The sequence below is a fragment of the Zonotrichia leucophrys genome, chromosome 2 (assembly GCF_028769735.1).
Source record: "Zonotrichia leucophrys gambelii isolate GWCS_2022_RI chromosome 2, RI_Zleu_2.0, whole genome shotgun sequence".
NCBI classification, from domain to species: Eukaryota; Metazoa; Chordata; class Aves; order Passeriformes; family Passerellidae; genus Zonotrichia; species Zonotrichia leucophrys.
This window is the reverse complement of record NC_088171.1, coordinates 58,132,639-58,160,631: the sequence shown is the minus strand read 5'-3', so window position 1 is coordinate 58,160,631 and position 27,993 is coordinate 58,132,639. Positions and strand designations below refer to the sequence as shown.

At 40.8% G+C, this 27,993-nt stretch overlaps 1 protein-coding gene across 5 annotated transcripts in view; it reads right to left on the bottom strand.

Moving 5' to 3' along the window:
- Positions 1–19,323, bottom strand: part of NFX1 (nuclear transcription factor, X-box binding 1) — a 79,743-nt gene extending 60,420 nt beyond the window's left edge. For all 5 annotated transcript variants that reach the window (XR_010439150.1, XR_010439151.1, XM_064705091.1 and 2 more), the window contains exons 1-3: positions 19,195–19,323; positions 9,339–10,388; positions 5,345–5,506 (exon numbers count right to left, since the gene is read on the bottom strand). Coding sequence is in view for 3 of the 5 variants with exons in the window: in XM_064705091.1 (XP_064561161.1) it covers positions 5,345–5,506; positions 9,339–10,388; positions 19,195–19,219 (1,237 nt within the window). In the remaining 2 variants the exon portion in view is untranslated. The remainder of the gene's footprint in view (positions 1–5,344; positions 5,507–9,338; positions 10,389–19,194) is intronic.
- Positions 19,324–27,993: the final 8,670 nt, after the last annotated feature.

The window sequence follows — 27,993 nt, the reverse complement described above, 5'->3', positions numbered from 1 at the left end:
CTCTCTGCAACTTCTCTTCTTTTTCTTTTTAGTATAGTTATAATGTATTATATATCTTATATGAATAAATCAAGCCTTCTGATCAAGAAACAAGATTCTCGTCCTTCTCTCACCACAGTGACCGTCTAAGGTCACTGTAATAGTCTTGTAACAGACACAAGTCACTATTGTTCTGGAAGTTGAAACTATATGAGATCCCCACAAGGGATGTTATCTACTTCATCCAAATATTCAGGATTTCTCTGATCCAATTCTGTGATCACAAAAATTATGTGAGAAATTATGCACACACACACACACACACTTTCAGCCTTCTACTATGCATCACAGAGGTTAAGAGCTGCTGCAAGGCCCTATAAGGAGGGCAATTTTCACTGAAATACCAGTTGGAAGACAGGATCTTTCCTTTTTTTTTTCCCCTTCCTTTTCTTTCTCTTATGGAATTTTGTCCCATTTGTTGCTAAGAGAAAATAACAACTGGTACTTAAAAGAGACAAAAGAAATCGCCAGGGTGGGGGAAGGGTGCAGCTGGCTACTCTTGTACCTAAGGGGCTTTCTCCTGGGAAGGGCAGAGATACTGCCGGGGGAGGGCATGGGGGTGAGCAGCTTGGTTTAGCCCGTAGCTCTCTCTCACTCTTGGCATCGGAGGAGGACAGTTGAGGGGCTTACTGTGGGGAGAATTCACTGCCACTACAGTGCCCAGCCTTGCATTGCTTCTTCCTTACTGTGGGTGAGCCTCTGTTCATTAGAGCAGCCATTGAACTGGGAACTTATTAACACCTGATCTGATTGGAAAGGACCCTCACTATCTATTCAGGTGCCTCAGAGGAAAATCCAGGACCCTGATCCCTTCCCCCTTCCTGGAAGGTACATCTCTCTTGCTATGTGTGGCAGTAGCTATGGAGAACTCCAGCTGCCCCTGCCCAGCCCCGACCGCTTTCTGTGGCAACCTCAGGCTTTTTTGCTACACTCTAACCCACCACTTCAGGTCCAGCTGTAATAAGTAACAACACGTTTGTTCATTAATAGCTAGATAATTTAAATTATAAAACAATAGCTAAATAGCTCTTGTTTAGCAAGATATAATGTGTACCTATGTGCAGTCACATATGGTAAAACCTTTAACTTCGTAGGAATTGATTTGTTTACAAAACGCCCCCCCTTGTAACTAGCTACATCTGGTAACAATTACTAACTTCGCTAGAATTGCTTGGTTTGCAAATTCCATCCCATAGATATAGGAGACCCTCTGAAACTAGATACTGCCACATCTGGTAACAATTATTAACCTTGCAAGAATTGCTTAGCTTGTAGAATTTAGACTTATAGATATGCCTTATAAGGAAAGTGGCCAAAGAGGAAGACTTGGGGCCTTCATCCCACAACCACCAGAAGGCAGAAAAAGACCCCCTAGCAACCAGAGGAGCAAGCGCAGAAGACGGACATCATCCAGGAATCCGGAAGAAAGGGACAATAAAAAGCGAACTTTAAAGGGGGAAAGGCGCGCGCCTAAGAGGAGCGGGGACTCCTGGCCGCCCAGCGCTGAACCTTGCTTATTCTTGCTTGCATAATAATAAAGATAATTATACGGTTCTTAAATTTGGTCAGTTCGTTTATCACACCACAACCCCAAAGTTTTCTGTTACATTTGTTTGCCACCCCAGGGGGTGTGCTTGCTGCCATCCCAACTGTCACTCCGACGTTCCGGCTGCAGCCCATTTCAACATCCAGCCTGTCCGCCATTACCACATGAGGGAAACACAGCTGAACTTGCGCCACAGCGCCCCTTGCAGCTGCGAGGGAATCATTGCACCTGCCCTGCCTGGTTGGGAGCCAACAGGCTCCCACACCGGCTGTAACCGTAACTGCACCAAAGGGGAAAGTGCCTGCAGCCTAGAGAAGGCTGTTACTGGGTTTCTGGTTTTTTGTTCTGCTGCTGTTGTTGTTTGCTTTGTTATACATACTAGTATCAAGAACTGTTACTCCTTTCCCTGTACTTTGCCTGAAAGCCCCTTAATTACAAAGTTATAACTCAGAGGAAAGAGGGTCATACCCTCCCCTACCAAGGGTCCCTCCAACCAAGGGAGGTTCCTACCTTTCCTTGGTAGACACCTTTCAAACCAAGACACACTGCTGCAAAAACATAAAATGAATATTCAAAACTCATCAGCAAATAGGCTAGAAGTGAAACATACCAGTGAAAACTTTGGTTGCTGAATTCGGTAAGATTTTCTGGAATTCATTATAACATTTGCAGAATCAAAGGAAATCATGTCCTTCGATTAAAATAATTTTTTTTGAATTAAAAAAAAAACAATTAAAATCAAAATTAATTTTAATTAATTAAAAAATTTTTTAAAAACCAAAACAACTTTTTTCCCCCTTCCAAAACCCAGCAAATTATGGAGTTAAGTAGATTACAGTGTCCCATTTTTCCTACAGCAGACAGTAATAAGTGCCAGGATTCCAATGAATTCCTCATTATCCAAAGCTTGAAATGTAGAACATATACTGAAACAACCTATGGTAAAACAAATAAACTCTGGATTACAAAATCTAAACAAGATGGGGTAGCAAAGTCTGCAGATCAAAAATATATATACTGTTGTCTTTATTGGAGCTATGGTATCAGTTCTACTGAGGCCACAACCTTTAACTTCAGTTAATGATTACCTGTAGTTTTCTCATATGCAGAATGCAGTAACGAATTTAGTCCAGAAATCCTTACACAAAAAGCAAATGGCCCAAAATCTTTCTATTTTAAAAGCTTTCAGGATTCAAGCATCTAAGGTGACTGTCTTGAAAGATAAAAGCCCCCTTAAGCAAGCAGCTACTCTTTTGATAAGGAGTAAGCTGGATAAATCAACTCCAAAAAAGGGGAGTCACTCAACAATCACTCTCAGTTTGGCTTATAAAGTTTGCAAATAAAAGTTTGGCTTTTAACCTCCTAAGAATTGTCACATTTCTTCCTTGTGCCCACCTCATGGTAAATGACTTAGGCTGGAAATGCAAGTTGTGGCTGGGGGTGTGTATTCTATTGCCATCTGTTAGAGGTGGGGCAGTTATCTTCTATTAATTGGGCCACCACTTAAAACCAGGTGGGGCAGTTTTTCTTTATCTCTTCCACAACCAATCCTCCCTCCAGAAAATATCTTCTGTTAATAGGCCATTGAGTCTCAGTGCATGACTGATAAAATTAGATCATCCCATTGTGAGATGCTCTGCCCAGGGAGAGAAGATAAGCATTCCTACCTGGATGTAATCTGAGATTTGGAAAATCAGCGCCAGCCTTTTCCCACTGGATTCCCAGAGGAAGACCAGGCCCATTTATATCACCACTGGACCTTCAGAGGAAAACTACACTCTTCTACAGGATCACTGCTTCAACAGAACCACATTTGTCACTCCAGGAGGACTGCAGCCACCATTTAATTGGACTGCTACCAACACTGTGACCAACAGGATGTCAGGTTGTGTTCTGACTCTGTCAGTATTGTTTTGTATTACTGGATTAAAAAAAAACATCCATCATAATAACTGTTACTCCTACTCCCATATCTTTGCCTGACAGCCTCTGAATTTCAAAATTAAAATAATACGGAGGGAGGGGGTCTGCATTTTCCTTTTCAAGAGTGGCTCCTGCCTTCCTTAGAAAACACCTGTCTTTTCAAACCAAGACAGTAAATACCTCAAGCACCCTTGAAATAAAGTGAGAACTGGAGCTCACAACCAGCCCTTCCGAGAAGTCTGACTATGCATCTTCTGCAAAAAGAACTTTGCAACCAATCCTTTCTGCAGGAGATTTACAGTCTGGAAAAACAACTGTCAAAAATTTGGAACTAGGTGACACTATATTTCCTCAGTCTGCCCAGAGAGATACAGAATGACACAATGAATTGCAAATGCTGAGCAAGCAGGGTACAGAAAAAAATTATTGCTACTTCAGGATTACCATCTTCAGAGTGCGTCTACACCACTCAATTGAACTGAGCATGGCTGCAACTCAGCCTTAGCTTACAGTAAAGGATTCGAAGGGCATAACACACTGGTTTAAGAGTTTCAAAAAGTGGTAAAATACAAGGAATCTGAAACAGTTTAAGCTGATGACAAAGGCTGAAGCTTTCTGTTTTCTCTGAATTCCCTTTCATCACATGGCATGAGGGATGAATTTCAGGAGTATTTTATCTGAGAAACAAACTAAAAAGTGGTTGAGTAAAAGCAGACAGCTAATGCATGAAGTGCATCTTCTGCTTCACTGCTCAGCAAAGCACAGATAAGAAATGAGATGTTTTTCTTGATGTGTAAAAACACATCAAGAGTTTTGCATCCTGATGCACTGATTTCATTGAATGATCTTACCCATTCAAATCTGGAAATTAGGTTTAGCTAGAACACTGGAAAGAATTGAGTTAGAGGATTATATAAGGCATACACAGAACTGTAGGGAAAAACTTGTTTAAAACTTGTTTACGGCTTTACCACTTGTAGTGAACCATTTGCCGCTTATGGCTAAATTTTGCCTTACACAAGCTGTTTAAGTTTGTTTAACTAAAGGAGAAACTTTGAACTAAAGGAGAAGCCGCTGTATGGAATGGATACTACAAAGGAATGGTAGAGAGGTTTTTTAACGCCAATTTCTCTCCACCACAAGCCACTACCATGCAGCCGCAAAATCCTGAGCTTGGAACATTTGTTCAGAAAATTTTTCCAGGCACATACACTCAAGCCCCCTGTTTGACACTGCCAGACTTCCAGAACCTTCCAGAAAGAAGACTGTGCATACTCAGAATTCTTCTTGGAGGAAGTACTGGAGGTACTAGTAGAATCAAGGTTATAAACCCCCCAATTTCTGATACGTATGCTTGCCTCCATCTCCGATGAACTTGGACCGCATATCACGACCATGGACCATGATCCCCTGCCACGTCACTGGAGCCATGGGTGGCGACAGATCTCTCTTTTCCTCTGTTTTTCTCTTTCCTGTTTTCCTCTCTTAGGGTGATCATATGCTTCAGAATGCCTACAGTATCCCTTCTCAAATCCATTAAGTCTTTTTCCACTTAAGGTTTCAAAGCAGTTCTAATAAAATTTTTTGATCAGTTATTTAGTGCTGTTTTGCTTTAATCCACCCCCAGGGATCCCTTTAACAATGAACTTGGTTGCCTTGCCTTAGAGGTGGGTCACATTGTTATCTTAAATAATATTTCTTAATAGCTTTCACTACATAAGCAACACATGAATTTGGCTGTTATATACATTTGAGGATACATCACATACATTATATATACAATATGTATACATAATATAGAATATATATAAAATATATATTTGAGAAAATACCAACCTTCAGCTTGTGAAGCTGGTGATCGTGCCCATTTCTTGATGCAATTCAGGTGGAATACATGGTAACAATTCTGACAGCTCCACACTGGGGCTACTATTCGGACCACCTCACAGCATACCATGCACTCATACTTCTCTGTGGTCAGCTGTTCAATCAATGACCCTGCAAATCAAATATATTACTTGTGCGTAAAAGAACAGCTAGCTGAGAAATGAAACTCAAGTCAAATTCAAAGATTTCATTTAAATTATAATGAAACTTATTTTAGCTCTCTGGCTATTTTAGCTCAGTGGCTATAGATAAAACATTAGTTTACTCATGGAAGATTGCAGTGTGATACTTGCTGTGCATTTTTTTAGCTTCAGAGCAGGAAGAAGGAATATAGGATTCTTATTAAAGTGGCAATGCAAATTCCATTTTGACAAATTAGTAATTATTATTAATTATTGATTCTGAAGCTATTAATACTTTTAAGATTGGCAGAAGTTTGAGATTTTACTCATCACTTTATATAGGAAATTCATCTTTGCATACACTTTAAACCAAGAAGATGAATGCTCTTGAATACAGAAATCTCTGCCAAAATTACATTTAATTCCTATCCTTAAGTATTCCCAGGAGATGACACAACAAATATTTATAGTGAAGGACCTGGATTATGGGAATAGGCTCTTTTTAAAGTGAGCGCTTTAGGAGTGAAATTACTGGAACAACAGTCAAAGTACAGGGTCTTTTGAGCCAGATGAACAAACGTGAAAAAGTACTTTGAAAATAAAGCAAGAACCCCACATTAAAGTCAACACAGCCTGATGTGCAACCATAAGAAAGGCACCACATAATGCTTCATTTCTGTCAGATTACTTCTCACCCATTAAGATAAGACTACCAAATACACCTTAAAAATGTCCACAGGATTTAAAAATATATTAACTACAAGTGAACAGTGTAAAAATGTAGCATTTTAAGATTGTGCAAGTATGTTAAGATTGTACAAGTATCAAGAGACTGAAATCTTATGGTTTATGGCTTAAACATTTTTATGAAGGACTTTTGCCTATTATAACAAATTGTGCAACAAAAACTGCATGGAAGCTCACTGCACTCTAAATGAGGTCTCTGGGCTGAGGCCCTCAACTGGGAGTTAAACTGCCTAAGGGACAGAGATAACACATCTCAGAAATGATGGCTAAGACTGGAAGAGCATACATCCATGGCAGGGATGTCCAGAAGCTTCAGGATAGAGGCTATAGCCCCAGGTTTATCTGCTGCCAGACTTGCACAGACCCTGACACCAAACTGAGGAGGAAGTGAGGAAGTTCTTTTGGATATGTGGCATACCCTTCAGTCAGAGGCAGTGAACACCCATGCAGCTGCTATGCAGACTTGTCCAACTGCAGGGCCCCCCACCCTTGGAGAGCCACATCTACCAGACATCCATGCGAGGGACAGCAGATGGGATGTCATGGCCCATCACAGGCCCACTCCAAGGGGTCCCCAAACCCTGCACCAGAGAACACTGCACATGATGCAACAGACCCACAGTCCTGCAGGCAACAATGTCAAACCTGTCCCCCTTAGGGGAGGCACCTGGGTGTTCCCACCTGGCCCATGATTGATCTATACTTTCTATACTTTTCAGCAGGTGACTGTCATCACCATTAGAAGACATGAAGGGGTGATAGGTTTCTATTTAATCTGTCTCTGTCACTCTCCTCGTCCCCTCTCCTCCCAGCCCCCTTTTTCTATTTATTTCTTTCTTTTCTCTTTCTTTCTCTTTGTCTCTTTTACTATTAAATAAAATATATAATTTTTTTGGTATTAACATCTAACCTTGTTTGTGTTTTAATCTCATTTCGGTGAACATTCGAACTCAAGTACATTTGGCTTTATTCACAGAGTTCACTTTGCTCTTCTGTGATTAGATCAGATCACAACAAGAAGGAAAGTTCAAATTCATAATGAAGGAAATAAGAAAGGAAAATAATAGAAAAAGACTACTGTCAATTCAAAATGTGCTTGTACAACATCTGATTCCAAGCAAGTCCACGGCTTGCAAGTGTTAACAGCGTCTGTCCTCCTCAATACGATGTTGAAATTTGTTTTCTAGCCCTCCTGCATCAAGCTCCACAACATTTAGGACTAACAGTAATTTCTACTTGCTAACCCATAATTACTATCTGCCGTAAAGGAATATTCTCCTGTAAAACATACTACTTTTCTCCAGAAGACTAAAGCTATATCAGACTCAGAAACTGTAGCTGTCCCAGAAATAGTTAAAAATCCACAATCCTAGTTCCCTGAAAACAGTGGCAGACAGTGTTTCCAAAAGAGCTCCCAAATAAAGCATGCAAATAAACAACTGTTTTGGAGGGGGAAGCTCCTTAAGTTCCCTGGGAAAGACTACTACATATCTTTCTGCTTATTGCATGTGATGTTTTTCATTTAATAATAATGATGGGGAAAAGACTGAGGTACCTTCAATTTTATGATTCAAATAGAACCCAGGAGCATGACAGTTAATTTACTTAGGTTAAAGAGGATCAAGGAAGATCTTGATCCTGCTAAGAGAAGAAAACTTCCAACTAGATGTATCTTATGCTTCCTGATTAAGCTAGTATTTTCTCAATTATGAAATAGGAGATGCTGAGAAGTCTTCAATAGATTTGATATCAGTTAAGATATTTGGAACTAGCCTACCCATCTCTATCATTCTTTGCAACAGAAGGTAAGGTTGAGATGCTTTGTAAAATACCTAATAAATATAATTCTTGGTATTTCTCCTTATTGCATCTGAACATTTAAGCCTCTTAACACTTAGTGCTTAAGCTTATGCAAAACAGTTAGAATAAGCTACTTAAGTTGTTGCTGAAACAGAAACCAGTATCATAGCCCTGAAGAGACTGAGCTGATTTCCATTTAATGTTTTCAGTCACTAATGGTATGAGTCAGCATAAATTTCCCTCAGATAGCCAAAAACTGTGGGTCTGGTTTACACTGTCAACAGCACATGTTTCTATTCTCAAACTTCCAAAAATAGTATCCAGATATTGCCTCTATTTCTAATTACCTTTTAAGGTGATGCCTAACATTATTCATCTTTTTTCTTCTATTCCCTGTATTTTTCACACACATATTTGGAGCTCTGCAGCCTATTATTGCACTCATAGCTAGTTTTCCCCAGTACTTTCCCCTGCCCTGAAAGGCAAAACACATTCCAAGACCCCTATGCTACCTTGGTTCTCCTTAGAAACCAAGCTTGAAAAACAGCTCTTTGAGACACATTTTCATCAACAAGGTTCAGTCTGGAACTGTGGGGAGAACAGCATCGCCACTTATGCTGCTAATTGGTGATTTTTGTTAATTGTGTTAATTAACTAAACTTATAAAACCCTATGCACCCGGAGGGGGGAGGTTTGTGGACGTTTTCCATATTTGCACATGAAGGCCTCCAATAAAGACCAGCTTTAATATTACCTCCTATACTGTTATCTCAGAAGTGTGTGTTGTTTCATTTAATAGGTTAAGGCATCAAAGGTGCAGAAAAAAACCACATAAAATTCAGTTATGAGTAGAATACCGTTTCTCTGTCTGGCATTTTCCTACTCCTACAAAAAACATGAAAATACCTATTCTGCAAAAGTCAGTTTCAGCATTATCCTTCTCAAGTCCTATTATTTAGAATGCTTAGAATTTTACTCCCACAACATACACATTTTAAAATGGTACTCAACTAGGTCATTGTTTGCAGTTTGGTGTAGCAAAAACAGAAAAAACTTTAAACAAAATCTGTCCTTCTCTAGGTAAACTTACAGAATATGTTCCTACTGAAATACCATGCATCTACATTTACTTCTATCCTCTGATCCCAAAACCAATTTAATGTGAAATAATAAGCTTCTTCAGCTACTCAAGGCAGGAGCTGAAGCAAAGACTGCTTAAATTATTCAAGATCATATTCTTCATATGGGAGTCCAGGACAGTCTCAAAAACTTACCTGTATGAGTTTCTTTGTTTTTTGGTACATCACTTTGCTTCTTCCAGTACTGGGTCCAGCTGAAATGAAGTGAAGGTACTTGATCCCCCTTTAGCAAGAACTTTCTTCCACTGAACCTGAGAGACTCAGACAACTGATGTCTGATTTCACTGGTCAAGTTTTCATCATTTTTGTGAGCAATGAGTTCTTTCTTCCTTTCATTTTTATCTTTTGGAGTATATGCAACAGAAGACTTCTTACCTACTTTTGTATTTTTACTACGGTGAGAATCATGTCTTTTCTGACACTCCTTTTCTACTGGGGGTTTATTCCACACAGGCTTCCGGGGATATCTTTTGTTTACATTATTGTAGCCTTTTTGCTCATCCCCACTTCCAAAAGATGCATCACAGAACGCCTTTCCAATGGATGATTCTGAAGAGTCAGACTGCGTCAAATCCAAAGATGGAAAATTTTCAAACAGCTCTGCTTTCTGTTTAGAGCTCATTCGCTTTTCACGGTCATGTATCTGCTTTCCCTTTTCCCTAAAACCTCTCCCAGATACATGTATCAGATGTGCTTTCTTCGGCTTTGCCCCTCTGCTATCTGCATTAGGTACTTCCCTGTCACTCTCTGAGGAGAGAAAATCACTGTATCCTCTAGGAGGTGCTCTTCTACCAGGTACTAGTGTAGCATCTGAAATTCCTGGACCTGTAGCAGTATCAGTAGTACTTTGCCTTGTCTTATTTCTAGCACATGTGCTATCATTTCTTAATCTATGCAATCTCTGGCTTTGCAAGCTGCGATTCTTCAAACTTTTACTGGTACCAAAATATTGGTGGAAGTCTTCAGAATTCCCATACTGACTTTCCAGATTACAAAAGCCATGATGCTTTGTGGAAGAGCTTTCACGATCTGTACCTCTTTCAGAATAGGGACTAGGAATTGGTATATTACTTCTATTCTGATTACTGTTAGAGTCTTTCCTATCTTTATTTACCCAGTTTATATCTGTTGGTTGTCCTTCTCCAGAAATGGAAGCAGCAGCACCAGGGCTGAAATTCGATGTACCTAAAACATAAATAAATACAAATTCATAAAACTTAAACAGTACATACTTCTTTTCAACCAAATTACCATACATGCAAAGGTCCAGAAGTTCCATCAATCCCACACTTAACAGAACAATTGGAAACACGTGTCCAGAAACGCGAACTGAATCAAACAGTGCTTTGTAGAAAGCCCTCTTGTCATCTTTACAGGACTGTGATAACCCTGAATTAAGAATATAAAAATAAAAAGTGAAAAAAAACTTTTGAAGCAGCACAAGACATGCAAGTGTGACAATCAGCATTTAACATCTAAAGTTTTTCCAAGCATGTTTACATAAATACAAGAACCTGAAAAAAGGGGTCCTTTAAATACAATGTCTACATCTGAGATTTGAATATCATACAAATTTTGAAAATAAATTAAAAGGAGCAGTAGTAAATACTTGCATCAACTCTGATTATATTGTTCTAGAGACAGACATATTAAACGGCACAAGACTGCTGTGCAAAAATATTTTCTGAGGTCATCAACATGAACCATGCCTCTACTTCAGTGGTCTTCTGCAATTTCCATGCCTCTAGATAAAAGAAAGATAAATCCTATGTTACTCAATTTCCTGTAACATTGCGCCAGTAGTGTCTGCCTGCAACAGAAATTATTAGGTGAATATCAGGAACAGTTTAACTGGCTGTGGCAGATAAGTTAAATTTTACACAGTAATGTAAAAAAAAGTAGTTAATAAAATTTCATTAAGATCTCATGGATCTCATTTTACTGGTTGGGTAGGTTACCTCACGTGGTAGGAGAGAGCGCAATTTATTCCTGGTTCATAACAATTAAAAGAGATAATTAAACACTTAGGCCATGACTCAGGCCAAAAGACTCTCCAAAAGGCTAATACAATCTAGGATCCTGAACTACCATTTCTCTCAATTAAGACTGTGAAAATTAACATTTTGGAGAGAAGAATAAACCAGAACATTTCAAGGCACTAACATACTTTTTTTTCCCCAACAAATTAAATTTGTTTTCAAATGAAAAAAGGTTTTTTCAAAACCTCTAGGAATGGTTATAGCTGCAATGTGAAGTTGGCTGCCAGAGGAAAAACTGTAACGTACAACTTCATGGAAGTGAAGCTTTAACCTTAATAAAAATTAAGAATTTAAAATTACATTTCAGGATGTTTTAACCACATTGCCTAATTCATACTTTAATTTTTAAAGAGCACTTGAAATTACTTTGGGGATTTTTGTCTTTGCAAAAACTAAATTATATATTATTTATATAATATATATATATAATTTAATATTATCTATATTTACCCATATATATTAACATTACAATGTTACATTACAAGATAGTCTATGTTATTAATATAGTATATTATATACTATTATATGCCACTCTACACAGTATTATATGTTATAAATCAACTAGATACAAATGGCAAATACAAATAGTTTAGGTTTTTTTAAGTTGAAATACTAACCTGATTTTGCAACAACAAAATGGAAAAACCAGACAGAAATCTGGTCTTCAAAACAGCTCAAGACTGAATTAAGAATCAGCAAAAAATTGAAATTAGGTCAGGCAAAAAAGAAGTCAAGACACATGTACTGATCTTTTCTTCCTGGTACCCAGTGAAAGCACATTCAAAGCTGCGACACCCCCCGGGAATGGAGGAGGGATGGGGAGGTGTTCAGACTCACATGAGGGAACATGTCTTTGCCAAGAGCATGGTCAAAACCCTTAACAGGCTTTCCAGAAGAGTGATTAATACCTCATGTCTGCCATTGTCTAAGAGACAACTGGACAACACTCTCAATATGCTTCAACTTTTGGTCAGCCCTGAAGTGGTCAGATCTGGATTCAATGACCACTGTAGGTCCCTTCCAGTTTAACTATTCTGTCGTTAGGACTGCAGACCCTAGTAGGTACCAACATTAGGCTACACATATGAAAGATTCTGGACTGAAAGCATCTTCCCTAGAAACATTCTATTTTTCTCAGCATATGTATCCTGTGCAAAGAATTGCAAATGTAATGTTGTCCATTGTACTTTCTACAGCTACGCTTACTTCCAGTTTTCCCAGTGTTAAGTCAGTTTCTTTCCTATCACTAATAAAAAGCAGTACAATTGTAAATTATGCACTATAATGTTAACAGCAGTGATTGAGTATAGACTACTTAAATTTTACACATTTTGATCTGAAAACAGAATGTAATCCTAGAATTCCATGCAAACCTGATTTGAAACAGCCCATTTTATTAGTTGTTTTAGGCTTTCTTTTGTATATTCTAAAATTTAAAGTCTGACAGATAGCTATGGTTTAATAAAAACAGGTTTGCAGAAAAAAATTAGAAACTGGGATTCAGATACTTAAAAGCATCTCCAAAATATTAATAAATCATTAGAAGTTTTTACATCAGTAAGATTCCCATTCTTGCTCTCAGCTTCTACATAATGAAGAAAATTCCAGAGTGGTAAATTCTACTAAAACTGATTTCTGTCTGCCAAGACAAGAAACTGCAAAATAAATGTACAAGTGTAATAATAAGTAGCTAACACTGGCTGAAATTGTCTCTGACGTGCTTACATATACATACACAAAAAATCATAGTAAAAGGGATGCCCCAAAGCTAAAGTCCAGCCTGTATTTCTATAAATTAAACACAGAATATTATAATAACTATAGAAAAGAATTCTATATTGTCTCACCTTTGTGCCTGAGAACATCATGGAACAGATCCTAGTAAGAATGACACTAAGGCACATAGAGGACAGGGAGGTGATTTGGGACAGCAAGCAGAGCTTCACCAAGGACAAGTCCCACCGGACCAACACAGTGGCTTTCTATGATGGAGTGACTACATAAGTGAACAAGGGAAGGGCTGCACATATTATTTATCTGGACTTATGTAAAGACTTTGATATGGTCTCTCCTAACATCCTGCTCTCTCAATCAAAGAGATGAGTGTACTATTACACAAATAAAAAATTGTCTGGAAAGTAACATCCCAAGAGTAGTGGTCAACAGCTCAGAGTTCTGATGGACATCAGTGACAAGTGATGTCCCTCAGGGGTCTGCACTGCAACCACTATTGTTTAATATCTTCATTAATTATATAGTCAAAGAGACACATTGTACCTTCAGCAAATTTGCAGATGCCATCAAGCTGAGTGGTGCAATTGACACAGCTTGAGAATGGAATGCTATCCTGAAGGACCTGGACAAGCTCAAAAAGTGGGCCACAGGAATCTCATGAGGTTAAACAAGACCAAGGGCAAAGTGCTGCACCTGGGTCAGGGCAACCCTGAGTACCAATAAAGGCTGGGGGATGAACAGATCAAGAACAGCCCTGCTGATAAGACTTGGTGAATGAGAGGCAGACATGACATGACAACAAGCGCTCACAGCCCAGAAGACCAACTGCAACCTGGGCCACATCAGAAGTGTGGCCAGCAGGTCAAATGAGCTGATTCATCCCCTCTACTCAATTTCAATGCAACACCTGGAGTGCTGCATCCAGCTATGGGGTCCCCCAGCACACAAAGGTCATCAACTTGTTGAACTGAAGCAAGTGTGGAAGAGGCCACCAAGATGGCTGGAAGGATGGAGCATATCCCCTCTGAGGAAAGGCTAAGAGAACTGGATTTGCTCAACCTGGAGAAGAGGCTCCAAGGTGACCTAACAGCAACTCTCCAGGACCTGAAGGGAGCCCACAAGAAAAATGGGCAGAGACTTTTTACAAGGGCATGTAAGGACAGGACAAGGAGGTCTGGCTTCAAGCTGGAAGAAGAGAGATTTAGGTTAGATATAAAGAAGAAAATCTTTACTTTGACAGTGGTAGGACACTGGAACAGGTTGCCCAAATCAGCAGTACCATCACTGGAAGTATTTAAGGCCACACTGGATGTGGCTCTGAATAAGCAGGTCTAGTGGAAGATGTCCCTGCCCATCAGAGGGGGGTTGAAACTACATGACTTTTAAGGTCCCTTCTAGCCAAGCCGAACTATGATTCTATGATTTTAACATCTCTAGGAATTTTGCTTTGAATTAGAATGAAGCATATGAAAGCGATATGGTTTCATGCCTGTTCTACCATAGCATTAAACCCCTCCGGCATTAACTGTCGACAGAGCCAGAATGCCCTGGCAAAGAGGTAGTCCTTGTGAACTATCTTTCAGAAAAATCATTTTATAAGGACACATTAAAAAATATGAAGCAAATTAATAAGTACACATTTCAGTAAGTACAAGCTCATCTTCAAAAACAGAGCTTATACTTGGGAACAGTACCGCCAATAGCTTAGGTACTCTTTTATGAATACATTAAGGATGACATTTGAAGACACTTAAAGACATTACGCCTAAGTGACATATTTTAGAACAGTTTCACAGTTTCAGGAAGCTATATTCAATCAGATTTTTAAGAACCATTGCATAATGTACTTTAACTAATATGAAGTTGATAATTAAATACAAGTATAAAAGAGAAAAAATATATTGACAAAGTTAATCAGAAAAAAATGTAACAGTCCACAGAACAGCCCTTTAGGCATCAGACTTAGTACTTCTTTCTTCTTAAATTAATTCAGCTTTACTTCCTAGACAAGAAGAACTGACTTCCTTCTGAAGTTTTCTATCAGTTTAAAACTGGAATGAAACAAACAATACTGATTATTACCATTCTTTCTAAATGGACTTCAGACATCTTTTAAATGACTGCTTTTAATGACATACCAATAAATTCAGCCAAAAATAGTGTCTTGCACTGTGTGCAAAAACAGTTTCTTTAGTACCATGTGTTTGGCTCCACAATGCAAAAAAGTATAAAAATATTAAGCGTCCAAAGGAGGACAACAGAGATGGCAAAAGAACTAAATTACACAAGCAGCTGAAAGTACTAGCTTTGTTGAGTTTGGAAGAGACTGAGGGGTCACCTTATTGCTGCCTACAGTTTTCTTAAGAGAGGAAGTGGAGAGGCAGTTGCTGATTTCTTCTCCCCAGTGGCCAGTGTCAGGAAGCAAAGGAAAGCTTAAAGCTCGGTCACACAGAAGTCAGATTGGAGAGCATCAGGTAAAACTTCCATTAAAGGGTGGTCAAGTACTGGAAAAAGCTTTATAGGAAAATGGTCATGACCCCAAGCTTTTCAGTATTCAAGAACTGTTTTAGTAATGTGTTTGGATATCTTATTTAATTTTTAGATTGCCCTGTGGGATATCAAGCATTTAACTCAATGACTCTTGTGAGTCCCTTTCCACTCAGAATATTCTATTAATAGATGTTCTATTTATATACTATCTCTCACCTATAAGACAAACCTGATTTTTCAGGATGGTCGCCTTCATTTTTAAAGCAATTCAAACAACCTGTTCTTTCACCTAAAGATAGATGACAGTAGAATGTGCACACGACAATCTATTCATGTCGGCATTACATATATCCAGACGAGATGATTCAGTCATCTGCACACGAAGTGCAAGTTACACAGAAGACATTCCCTGCAGCACTTAAATAGCTGTATTAAACAGAACAACAACCCCCCCAAAAAAATTTAAAACCCACAAACAAACAAAAACTGAATGGTCCATTATCTGAAGATATAGACCTGAAATCTGAAGCTTTCCCCACAGCACTGGGAGCTTTAAACCAGACTACCAAGTTTATATTTTCTGTCTTCCCTGATCACTTTATACATTCACCTACAGCATCTTATTATTTTCAAGATGACACAGATTTATAAAATGTTGAATTTCTTCCTAAACAGGAGTTTTTGTTTCAGGCCTATTGACTCAAGTAGTGCAACCAATTTCCAGGCAAAACAATCTGCATGCCCAAAACTCATTGTTTACTTCAACTGTATTAGCTCATGTCATAAAAGATATGCTCCCCTACTACAATGCTTTCCAGAAATTACTAAAGAATAACATGCAAAACCAGCCTACCCATAGAATTACAGAATGGCTCATTTTGAGACTTCTGTAGATCATCTAGTTCAAAAATCCTACCCAAAAAGGGTCAGTTGCCCATAACTGTGACTAGGTGGATTTTGAGTATCTTCAAGGACTGAGAGGCCATGACCTCTCTCAGCAACCTGTTCCAGTGTTATTCTCACAGTAAGAAGGCTTTTCCTTGTGTTCAACTGGAATTTTGTATGTTTTATACCTGTGGCCTCGTGTCCTTTAACTTAACACCACTAAGAACAATCTGGTTCCATATTCTTTATTCCCACACTTTCAGTATTTGTACACAGCACTAATATCTGAGACTTCTTATGACTAAACAAATCCAGCTCTCTCTATCTCTCCTCATGAAAAGGATGCTCCAATTCCTTAATGGTCTTCATGGTCCTTTGCTGGACTCAGTCCAGTATGTACACATTCCCCTTGCACACACAGAGCCCACAGTTGGACACAGTGCTCAAGAGGTGGCCTCATCTCACCTTCTCTGCAAAGCTATTTTCCAGCTATCTAGCCACCTGTGTATATTCAGACAGTGTGATGTTATTGTCTTTTTTGATATTGCCATTTCATGTCCAATTCAGTGTATCCACACTTTAAATGGACCGCTAAAGTTTTAGCCAGCCCATTTCAAGATGACATGTGAGAAAATTTCAAAGTAGGATTTTGTGATATGTAGTTTCATCATCCAAACAAAAGGACCTACTACAGAATAGATTTTGCATATGGAAAACAAATACATTTTAAGTTTTCACTTTCTTCTTCTCCCTTACAGTGACCAATGTTTTATAGCAATTCCCTGGTTATCTTCAGCTTAATGATGCATTGTAACATGTAGAACACCCAGCTGTTGTTATGATGGCAAAAAACCAAAACTACATTAAACAGTAATTACAGCAACTGATGGGAAAAAATCCATTAACAGCTATTAAATAGAATACATTTGTCCCTTCTACGTGAACAGGGACTGAAATGAGAAAGATGCATCAGTGTGAACAATTATTATACAATTGCTTTGCTGCTTATATTTTTCCTCTTTGTCTTTTATAATAATTTCCTGGGTCTCAATAATTCTTCACTATTGACAAAATATCCTGGATGAGCAACACATCTGTAGTGGCCAAAAACTGTCACTCTTCAAACCCCTGTTCTACTCTGAGAACAGAAATATCTTCCAATTTTAAGCTTTCAAAATCAGACACTCGCTCCATCCATGAACTTGTAGTGCAAAAGCCAGTTTCCATTCTAATACTGCACATGTATTACTCAAAACTTACCTCTGAGATTTTTCTCGAGAGCACAAAAAATGTCCCAACTCCAGAACTTAATCCCAAGTAACAATATCTGTTATTTTGTTATACCTTATTATAAGGCAAGCGTAGAAATGGTGTCCCATAAAGACTACTCTACTGCTTTACAGTAAAGCAATTTTTAGCCCAGTATACCTAAGACTCCCCATTCTAATACCTATATACTATACAAAGAGATTTCACAATCACGCTTGACCCACAGCCTGACAGAATGAAACATAGACAAAAAGAAATTTGAAATTTTGTCTTCTTTGACAAAAAGAAATCAGCTTTACTGAAGCTATGTCTCTGCTCTCTGTACCATGTCCCAAGCCATTTCACCTCCAACAAGGGCAGTGGACCCATTCTCATACCACCAAAAATTGAACTCATGTAACTTCTCCATCATGCTAGCCAGACCAGACTGCCAAGAACAGGGGATGCTATTAAGGACAATGGCCGTAGATAATCTTCATCTGAATTAACATCAGGATGCTGCAAAAATAGAGAATGATACTTTCTTCTTAACCCAAAATACAAAAGTCCAGGATTTCCCTTGACAGAAATCCAACAACTATGAACAATGAAATTAGTCAGCTCATCAATTGACCTCAACATGACATTGATTACTGGATAAGGTGTACTGGACTACAGTAAAATTAAGCAACATGATGAAAAAACTGAAAGTCATTGATTACTCTCAGCAACAGTGTTATTTCTAGACACATATCGTGACAAAATTAAGTAAGAGTTCTTCTATTGTTAAGTATCCGAAATACAGGACAAATAATTAAATGCAAGGCTGAAATATCGATCTTGTAAGGTTTCCTCCCCACTCCTCTGCAACCATAACCAATAAAACTAAAGTTAATCTGAACCAGCATCATAGAAGTAAGCACGGCAAAACAAAGGAAAAACTGTTTTCTTGCATGTTGCACCCAGTCCCGTGTCCCTAAGACGCTCTCCTTCCGTGAGCTCCTGCCCAGATTCCTCAGAACAGGTAGCACCTGCTCTAACCAGTAATCTCCTGCATGTCTAAGACTTCTACTCACAGATCCCTCTGAGACCCCTCAAAAAGACGCGGCTTTACAGCAGCTCGTGGGCCTGAGCCGTTGTCATTGTCACTGCTCTATGCGGGCAGCCTGAAACCTGGGTTTCAAAGATATGGGTGGGCAGCGAGCAGACAGGTTTTCCAGTAACCAAGCTCTTATTTATGTATTTTCTCTGGCGTTATCAAAGACGTTACATTCGTTTGTCCCGTACTAGGAGCACGCACGTTCCTCCTCGGGCAAAGTTTTTCCTACCGGGCCCTGCGGCACAGGCAAGTCCGGCCATTTTGGGCGCGACAAGCACCGCTAAGTCGCGCCGGGCAGGGGCGGACCAGCCGCAACAGGTGGTGCCGCAGCCCGCACCCTTCGACAAACCAGCGTTCGATGGCGACCGCTTCGGCGCGACTTTCTACCCGCTAGTATCGCTGGGGAGTGACGACTGCTTCTCCCCTTCACTGCGCCCACCCAATCCTGCAGTCCCTCTCCTCAGTCCCCCTGCCTCAGAGCGGCAGCTACGCTCACCTGAGCCGGGCCGCGCCTCCGCCATACCAGCACCAGCCTCACTCCGCAGTCCGGAGTCCCAGCCGCCGCGCACGCGCACAGCTTGCGCATGCGCCACCGATTGAGCCTTTCCTCCGCGCGCAGCCTACACCGCAATGGTGAGAGAGAGAGAGAGAGAGAGACAGAGAGAGAGAGAGAGAGAGAGAGAGAGAGAGAGAAGAACGAAGCACGAGGCGGGAGGGGCGGAGCCGGGGGCGGCCCGTGCCGCGCGCAAGGGGGATGTTGGGTTACGTAGCGTTGCGTGTGCTGTAGCGCTGCTTTTCCCGTACCCGGAAAGGGCTAGGAATCCGAAACCTTGTTTGATACTGCAAAGAAGGAGAAAAGGAAGACAAATAGCGAGAAAGAAACACTAACTCTGGCAATTAATGGACCTTTTGGTGGGCAGTCGGCTTGTCTCCAACATTTCAGAGCCCGGCTGAGCGGCCAGGAGCAGGAGGTTGGGTACAGGACGGCTCGGCCCTCTGTCTCCATGTGTAAAAGAGGTGCTTTCTCTAGGCACAGGATAGAAAGCAGGGATCTGTTTTCAGGCTATGTTAAAGGAGGTAGCAGAGACATAAAAGAAGTTTACACAAGGATTCCCATACTACAGCTGATGCTGCAGACAAATCTTAGGTTTCAGCTACAAACACTCCGTAGAACTGCATGATTCGTCATACTGCAGGTTTCAGCACCAGTGTTAAACCGTTTTATGATTCACACCTTCCTGAAAGGTTTGCAGTGCCATGGTAACAGTACATCTCCTGAACAGCTCAGAGGCCTTACAGAGCTGCTGATTTTTACAGAGACTGCACAGAAAGCTCATAGTTCTGTAACATCAGCAACTCCAAAGAATGACACCTCAGCACGACTGATTCACACAGCCTGTTGGCATTTTAACCTCCACACCCCACCCTCCTAGTGAAATTCTCCGTTTAAAAGTTCCACTAGCTGCATAGTGCTACTGTTCATTGTGGGCAAAGTTAATGGCTTCAAAGACCTTAAAAAACTTGTGGGTTATTGCAGAAACACTAGCCACTGAAATGCCCCCCAGATTCATGCCATTGCTGTAAAGGAAGCTTGCAAAGCAGTATGGCAACGGCCTTATGCCACATGATTCCCATGTATTTTGAATGTATATTAAGTGCTTTGCTGTATATAAACATGGTGATTGTCTAAGGCTGCGAAGAAAGGTATGTGTCGGGAACATCCTTTCAGAGATGGTGTGTGGTTTTCCTGCTGCTGTCAAGAAACTTGCATTAGTCCTCTAGTTCCCATAGACTTCTCTGTCACTACTTTAAAGATGTGACCATAATATTCACATAGAACTACTACTTTATTTCCACACTGCTTTTCATTAATACCACAACACTTCAGTATGCGCATTCTTTTTTGTCATTGTTGTTGTTGTCACCAAGAAACCAGTCACTGCCTGGAAAGCACTAATGAAATTTTCCTGTATGTTCTGCTGCACAATTGCTAATGGGTAGGTCTGTACAGGTTTTCCTTTGTTCTCCATTTTCCCTCTTTATCTAAACAGTTCTGCTTTTTTTTGCCCTTTCCTGTCTTAAATTTGCATTGAGTCAATTCCAGCCATTCCTGATAGTCTAACTTAACTGTCCAGTTTCTCTCCAGGCATCTGCTTTTATTTTCTTCTTTAGTTTAGCCAAAATAGCCTTTTTATCTTTTTCTCATAATTTCTTCTTTTCACTTCAGGGATAGTGGAAAGGTTCTCCCCACTGCATCATACATCCTCTCTTAAAACATGTATTTTGTTTCTACTTTGTCATGCTTGAATATTTATCTTCCGATCCTTTTGCCATTTTTTCACTCATTTCTTTGCTCAGTGGCTGCTTCTTTTCATCTGAACAGTATGACTGTCAGGATGTAGCAGGGACAGATTGCTCCATGTAGAAGATAGAGCTGGGAGCTGAGTCAGCAAATTCAATACCTGAGCAAGAAGAGCAAGGTAGGTTCACCAGGCAACAGGCCAGGTTGCCATGCAAGCCTGTAGTGACAGGGCAGCTTAAGATAGAAGTCAAGACAGTGGGTAAAAGTCAGTGAGGTTACCTACAAGCATACCTGCAACATAGTTTAGGCAGAAATAGAGCAGGTGTTTTAAAACAGTGAGGGAAAGAGCAAAGGGTAGGCACTCTGAAGTTGGTGTGAGCTCATTCAGACAAACACCCAGGATGTTGGGAGTAGGGACATGGTAGAGATGTACTCGGGGCTCTTACAGTCATCTCTCCTATATGTAGCAGGGGCGACAGTAAACAGCCTTGCCTTTCAAGGGAGAGAGGGAGATGAGACAAGGAAGCAGAAGGAAGAGAAGCCCTAGCCTAGGTCTGTGTCAGCATGTCAAGGAGGACAAATCTCAACACATTCGCTTCTGAACAGTCATCATGGTATAGTCATTTCTAAAAACCTATTTTCATTTAGTCATCAACCTATAGTCATTTCTAAAAACCAGCCCATGGTGGGGTCAATGACTGCTCAGGACATGCCTTGGCATGAAGACAGCAAGGTTGTCATTATGTGGAGATTCTGGTGAGGAAGATGAAATGGACTACAACCAATAAACTACAAGTCTAGATGTTCAGCATGTGTCTCCTGCATACACATTGTACCCTTTTGTGTAAAGTATTTCCTGGAGTTCCTGATTTTTAAAGAAGCTGTTCCTAGGTATTTCAAATGCCATTGGGGTTACAATCCCTGCAAACAGGAGCAGTAGTTTAATACAGTTCTGTGCACATCTCCAGAAGGCAAGGGAGGAGTTATAAGGTGCTGCAGACACCATCAATTGCAGCACACTGTGATGCCCTCTCTCTTTGGGTTCCTTCCTTTCTTTCCTTCCTTACATAAAGCCCTTACAGACAAGCAAAAAAAAAAAAAAAAAAAATCATCCACCAATATGTGCTTTCATTTTAAAAAATGCTTGTTGCTAGGGACAGTTTTTAGAAACATCCTTCCAAAAGCTAGGTTTCGGCATGAAATTGAAATTAGAATCCAAACTTGTGACAGATAAAAAGTAAACGATACCATGAGACAGTCTATAAGAATTTGAGGAATAGCTTGCATAAGGAATAAAATCTAATAATAAATCCCCTTTCAAACACACACTTCAGGCTCTGGCTGTAGGCCTGACAGACTCCAGTACCAGGAAAATTGAAAGAAATGCAAAAGAGTATACAAAGTAAATAACAGAAAATCTAAAACAATTTGTTACCTCTGTGTTCACTATGGCAGAGATGGATGAGATTCCCAAGCCAGCTCTTCTTTTTTATGAGGGGAGTCAGTGGGGGTTGTGTCTTGAAAGATTCCATATGTAACATATAGGTTATGGAACATATAGTCAAAATTAATAATAATAAATCACAAGGACCAGACAGCATATAACCAGCAATTCTAAAAGAATTCAAGAGTAAACTACAAACTGTCCTGAAAAACCTCTAGTACAAAACTGGTTTGGTAGCAGAAGGCAGCGTTGTATCTGCTACAGCTGACTCTTGAAAGCTGATTTCAAAAGAATGCCATAAGACAACTAGAAAAGTACAGTCCTAATATCCATAGCAGGCAATTTAGTGGAAACTGTAAAATAGATTAGAATTATCAGAATTATTATTATTAGAACTAACATATGCATAAAGATGATGTAATAGGGATGAGTCATAAGGGCTTTTGTAAACGGAAGAGCTGCCTCACGAACTCACAGTCCTACTGAAGTACTTAGTAGTCCGTCATAGCTAAGGGAGATAGGTCCTGTAATACTGACCATGGATTTCTGGAGGCAATTTGGAGAGGTCAGCCATCAAAAGCTCTTAAAAGCTACACTGCCAAGAAATAAATAATTGCAAGTGTAAATAACTGAATGAAAGATAGCAAATAAGACAGTCAATAGTCCTTTTTCACAGGAAAAGGAAGATACCAATAGAATCCCATGAGGAAGTGTTTTGGAACCTGATTGGTGCAACATATTTCTCAAGGTTCTTGAAATGGCACTGTCAGAGTCTGCTCACTCTGTGTTATTTAGGGAAATGTAGGCAATGGCAGGCTGAGAAGAACTGCAAGCAGAAGAATCTTTAAGTACTGAGTATATAGGCAAAAAGATAGAATTTGGGGGAGCTCATTGTAAAGCACAGCATGTGGGAAAAAAGCCATCTCGCCTTCGCATTTAAAAGGAAGAGCCCTGAGCTGTTACAAGACATGTAGTTGTCTGAAAATGTCTTATCTGTGCTCAGTAGTGTGGGGAAAAAAAGCAAATTAAATTATTAAACTTTTCTAAGAAATGAGTAAAGAATCAGTAGAGATAACACCAAGACAGTGTATAAAATGATAAATATTATACACAAACCTGGGTCCTCCTTCTCAGAGGACAAAGGAATGGGGAAACAACTTTGAGAGGTGACATAGAATTAAAGATCATTTAGAGTCCTGTCCAGGAAGCAGTGACAGAGCACTTAAACTACCAAAAAAGTTTGAAGCTGAAAACCATAATGGTAGTACCATGTCACTATTAACATGATACTAGTAAGTAACACAATGACCAGTTTGGTTTGAGAAATCTGAGTGTCAGTAAAAAGACAGTGGCCCAGATGAGAGTCTCAGACATGAATTTTCAGATGTTGAAATTCTGTACCCACTTCTGATTTCTGAGGTGGATAGCACAAGCTGATCCTGCCTTTGCTTCTGGTGTCCTCAGTGCTAACTGTGTTTTTCATGCTTATGGAAGACAAGTTCTGAAGTCTTCACATAGCCCTGTTACCCAGACAAAAATAGGTGGCCTGCAGCAACTGTTCCCTTCTGCACACTGCTGAGAAACCAGACCAGTCCCACATGGCTCCAAATAGCTCGCACCTTGGTTTGAAGACTTCAGCAAGCAGCAGTTCTGCTGTCCAAGGAGGAAGAAATAAGCAGGGGACCTGAATAGGTGATGAAAGCTGTCTGGTTTGTGTTAAGAAACTTTTATGAAACTCTCTGGTTGTCACACTCCCAATGGCAGAGATCTTAACTCGTAGGACTGAAGCTGCTTTACAGTAAGAGGCTCCAATGAGCTGCAGGTGGCCCCACTTGACAGACCCCATGACATGCAGTCAGATCTGGTTTCCTTCCCAGTTTGACCCTAGATTTTCCATAATGGAGTCTCAGATGTTGAGTTCCAAAAAGCAATTTATTCACAGAACAGTAACACAGAAATGTGTTATCCAAAAGGTCAGCATTTCACAGCCTCTTATCTCAGGCTCCTACCCAGAGCTCAATCTGCATCTCAATTTGCTGTTAGGTCATGTGGAGTGGGGGCAGCAAGCAGGAGACAGAGACCACTTACCCCCAAGTTCTTGTGGCAACAGAGAGATTTTATTTCCCAAGCCCTCCCTTATATAGGGCATTTGAAAGACCTGGTCTGGATGCTATCATTGGTTTGAACTCCGTGCCCCTTGAGGTTCTAGCCAGTGAGATGCCTGCGGCCTTTGGACATATATGATTGGGCAAGACGCCTGTCAATCACAGTAGCTGCTAGCAAACTGGTCTACATGGACCAGATGTATTCCTCAACAGTTTGGATAGCAGCAAATGAGGTAGAAATGTGAATCCCCAGAGACAGCACATTGTGTTACCAGGAACTAAGCATACATCACTGTTATGTACAAGCTGGCTTGTACTGGGCAATTAATTTGGCTATAAATAAGAAACCCAGCTTGGTTCCATAAACCGGTCCCTGGCTGAGCGATGATAGGATAGATTTGAATACACACAGGGACTTCACCCAATCATGTTCCACCCTAAGCTGCAGGGTCCCCACCCTCTTACTAGTTGGGGAGCTAGGTGATGTTAAAGTCAGACCAATGAGCTGTCTAGACCAAGAGATTCAAAACCTGCTATTTAAGGAGAGTGCAGACAATAAAACATGCTGTTGTTGCATGAAGACCTAGAGTATATGTTGTCTGTGTCTCCGGACCACAGACTCTGTGTAACACATCTCCAGTCTGGAGGTATAAAGTATCATTTTAGTGTGGCATCCATAGGGACGTAAGGAACAGGAGATGTGCATGGCATATTAGGAAGATATGGTGGCACATAGGACCAAAGGCCTTCATGCAAAAGGACTCCTGGCAGCTGACTTCTGTTATGATCCACTTATTAAAATTATTAGAGACATGCCTCTGCTTGAATTAAGGTGCAAATGAGACCATACGCTGAAGTCAGTAGTATCAATTTTATTTAACAGTGAATATGAGGGGGAGAGGGGAGAGTGTGAGAGACAGAAATAAGAGAATAGTGGGGGACAGAAAGAGAGTGACAGAGATGACAGATTGAGTAGAAAATATCACCACCCCCTGGATCCCAGTGGTGTCCCCATTGGTCCTCTTCTGGTCTTCTTGGTAGTGAGAGTCCTGCAAAACAGAGTTCAGTGGATTAATATTACAGTGACCTGATGAGGTCTTCAGGGAGAGAGAAGTGGACGAGAATCTTGGTTCATGATCAGAAGGCTGGATTTATTGATATATGATATATAATACATTATTACTATACTAAAAGGAATAAAGAGAGAAGTTGCAGAGGCTTGCTAAGTTAAGAATAGCATAGAAGAGAATCTATAACAAAGTTCTGTGTCCAGCAGAAAGCAAGGACAAACTCTCCTGTGAGTGGTCAGCAAATCCAAACACTCACAGAAGACCAATCACCGCTGCACCTGTTGCATTCCACACCAGCCGATAACAATTGTTTACATTCTTCTTCTAGGGCCTCAGCTTCCCAGAAGATGAACAAATCCCAAAGAAAGGATTTCTATGAAAAAATGTCTGTGACGGATTAATATACCTTTGGGCCAGATGGATATGCCCAGCTACCTCCCCTGGGAGAAGGGAGCAAGTTTGACATTGTCTCTTGCAACAGACTCTGCATCTGTTGCATCAGTTTGCATAGTGGGCAGTTATTGGAATATGAATCCCAGTATTACCAGTTAGATTGTGCCTGGGCCAGTCTGACCCTCGCTGCTGAACCAAAGGCGGCTTCTGTGGTGGATCACCCCAGAGACACCTTTAGCTTGCTGATGGTTTCAGCTGGGCACTAAACAAGTCCAGGCTTGTTAGGGACTCCGTTTACCTTAGGAAGAAGACTTCAGGCGAAGGTGAAGAGAAAAAAGGAGGGATTCTGCCGGAGGGTTATATGCAGTGGTTTATTCCATGGTTACAGAGGTCTGAATCTTGGGAAGACCTCCAACAGAATAGCGAGCACATGGCCTGCTTCACCTTTTAAGCTCAGGGGGAGGGGAGGGGACAGGTGAGCCACCAACCAGGTGGGGGGGGCAGGGTCTCAAGGGACGAGGGACACCTAGACAGTCCAATGACCTCTGGGCCTGAGGGGCATCCTTTGAATTTGACCAACCACACGAGGCCTTTGCTGGAATGTTAAGCCTGATTGACAGGACTCACTCAGCAAGGGGGCGAGGGGGGAAGGGAGGGTTTTGGCACACCTGGGTAAGGGACCCAGCAGTTTAAAACACACTGCAACATCTCCCCCTAATTTTGTTTAAAAAGAAGAGGACTGGGCTTGTAGTGCAGAATGCTTGCCAAACCATGGTAAATCAGTTCTTCCTCTACAGGAGGGTCGGTGTTTTCCACTGAGGCTTCCAGGTCACCCATTGGAGCACTGAGGGCTTCCAAATGGTAGACCTCAGGAGGGGGAGATGAGCTTGAAATTAATTTGAGAACCATGCGTTTGATTAGTCCAAAACCAATGCTAACAACTACAATAACTATAATTAAAATAAACAGCACTAAAACCACAGTTTTCAGAATAGATCCCAACCAGCCCCAGAGTCCCCAGCCTTTGAACAGTCCATTCAGCCTGTTGTTAGTTTCTCTGATGATGTCCGAGAGCTTTTGCCAAGGTAGTCCATACGTGGTTTTGACTGAGGGACTATGCAGGAGATCGCAGGTGGGATGATCATGAGTAGGACGAGAAGCAGGCTCGGTCTCATGGCGTCTCAAGGCTACACACGAACAGTGGGATCTAAACTGGTACAAGCACTTGAAACAAACATATATTACAAACTATTCCAGATAGGAGGCTTAAATGGAATTTCCTCCAGAGAATGCGTGCGGCGTTTTCTTCTCCAGGCAGCATGAGCAACCTGGGGCGCTTCTGTAGATTTCTCTGAGACTTTGGGAACATAGGGCTTTACCCATTTGGAAGGAACCCACCTTAAACCAGAGGGGGTGGACACACAGGCGTATCCACGTCCCCAAGTAACCAATTTGTAAGGTCCCACAATTTTCCAAGTCTCAGGTGGCGTAGAATGGGTGGGTTCAGGCTGTCAAAAGAACAATTCAGAGAATTGATTGTGAATAGCACCCTGGATAACCGGATGTGGGGAGGTTCCACCTTCAGAACCTGTTGTTGCTGGTCCAGGACCCTTTTAATATCACGGTGAGTTCTTTCTACAATGGCTTGACCTGTAGGGGAGTAGGGGATGCCAGTTTTGTGCTCTACTCCCCATTGTTGCAGGAAGCTCCCAAATTCCTTGGATTTATAAACAGGCCTATTATCAGTTTTCAGCTCCTTGGGGATGCCCATGAAAGAAAAGGCCTGTAAGAGGGGCTTAATAGCATCGATAGATGATTCTCCTGTGTGGGCAGAAGCATAGACCGCTCCAGAAAAGGTATCTACACTAACGTGAACATATTTCTGCTGTCTAAAAGCCTGTATGTGTGTTACATCTGTTTGCCACAGTTCACAACTGTTCAGTCCCCTTGGGTTTGCTCCCGTACTCACTGTAGGGAATGC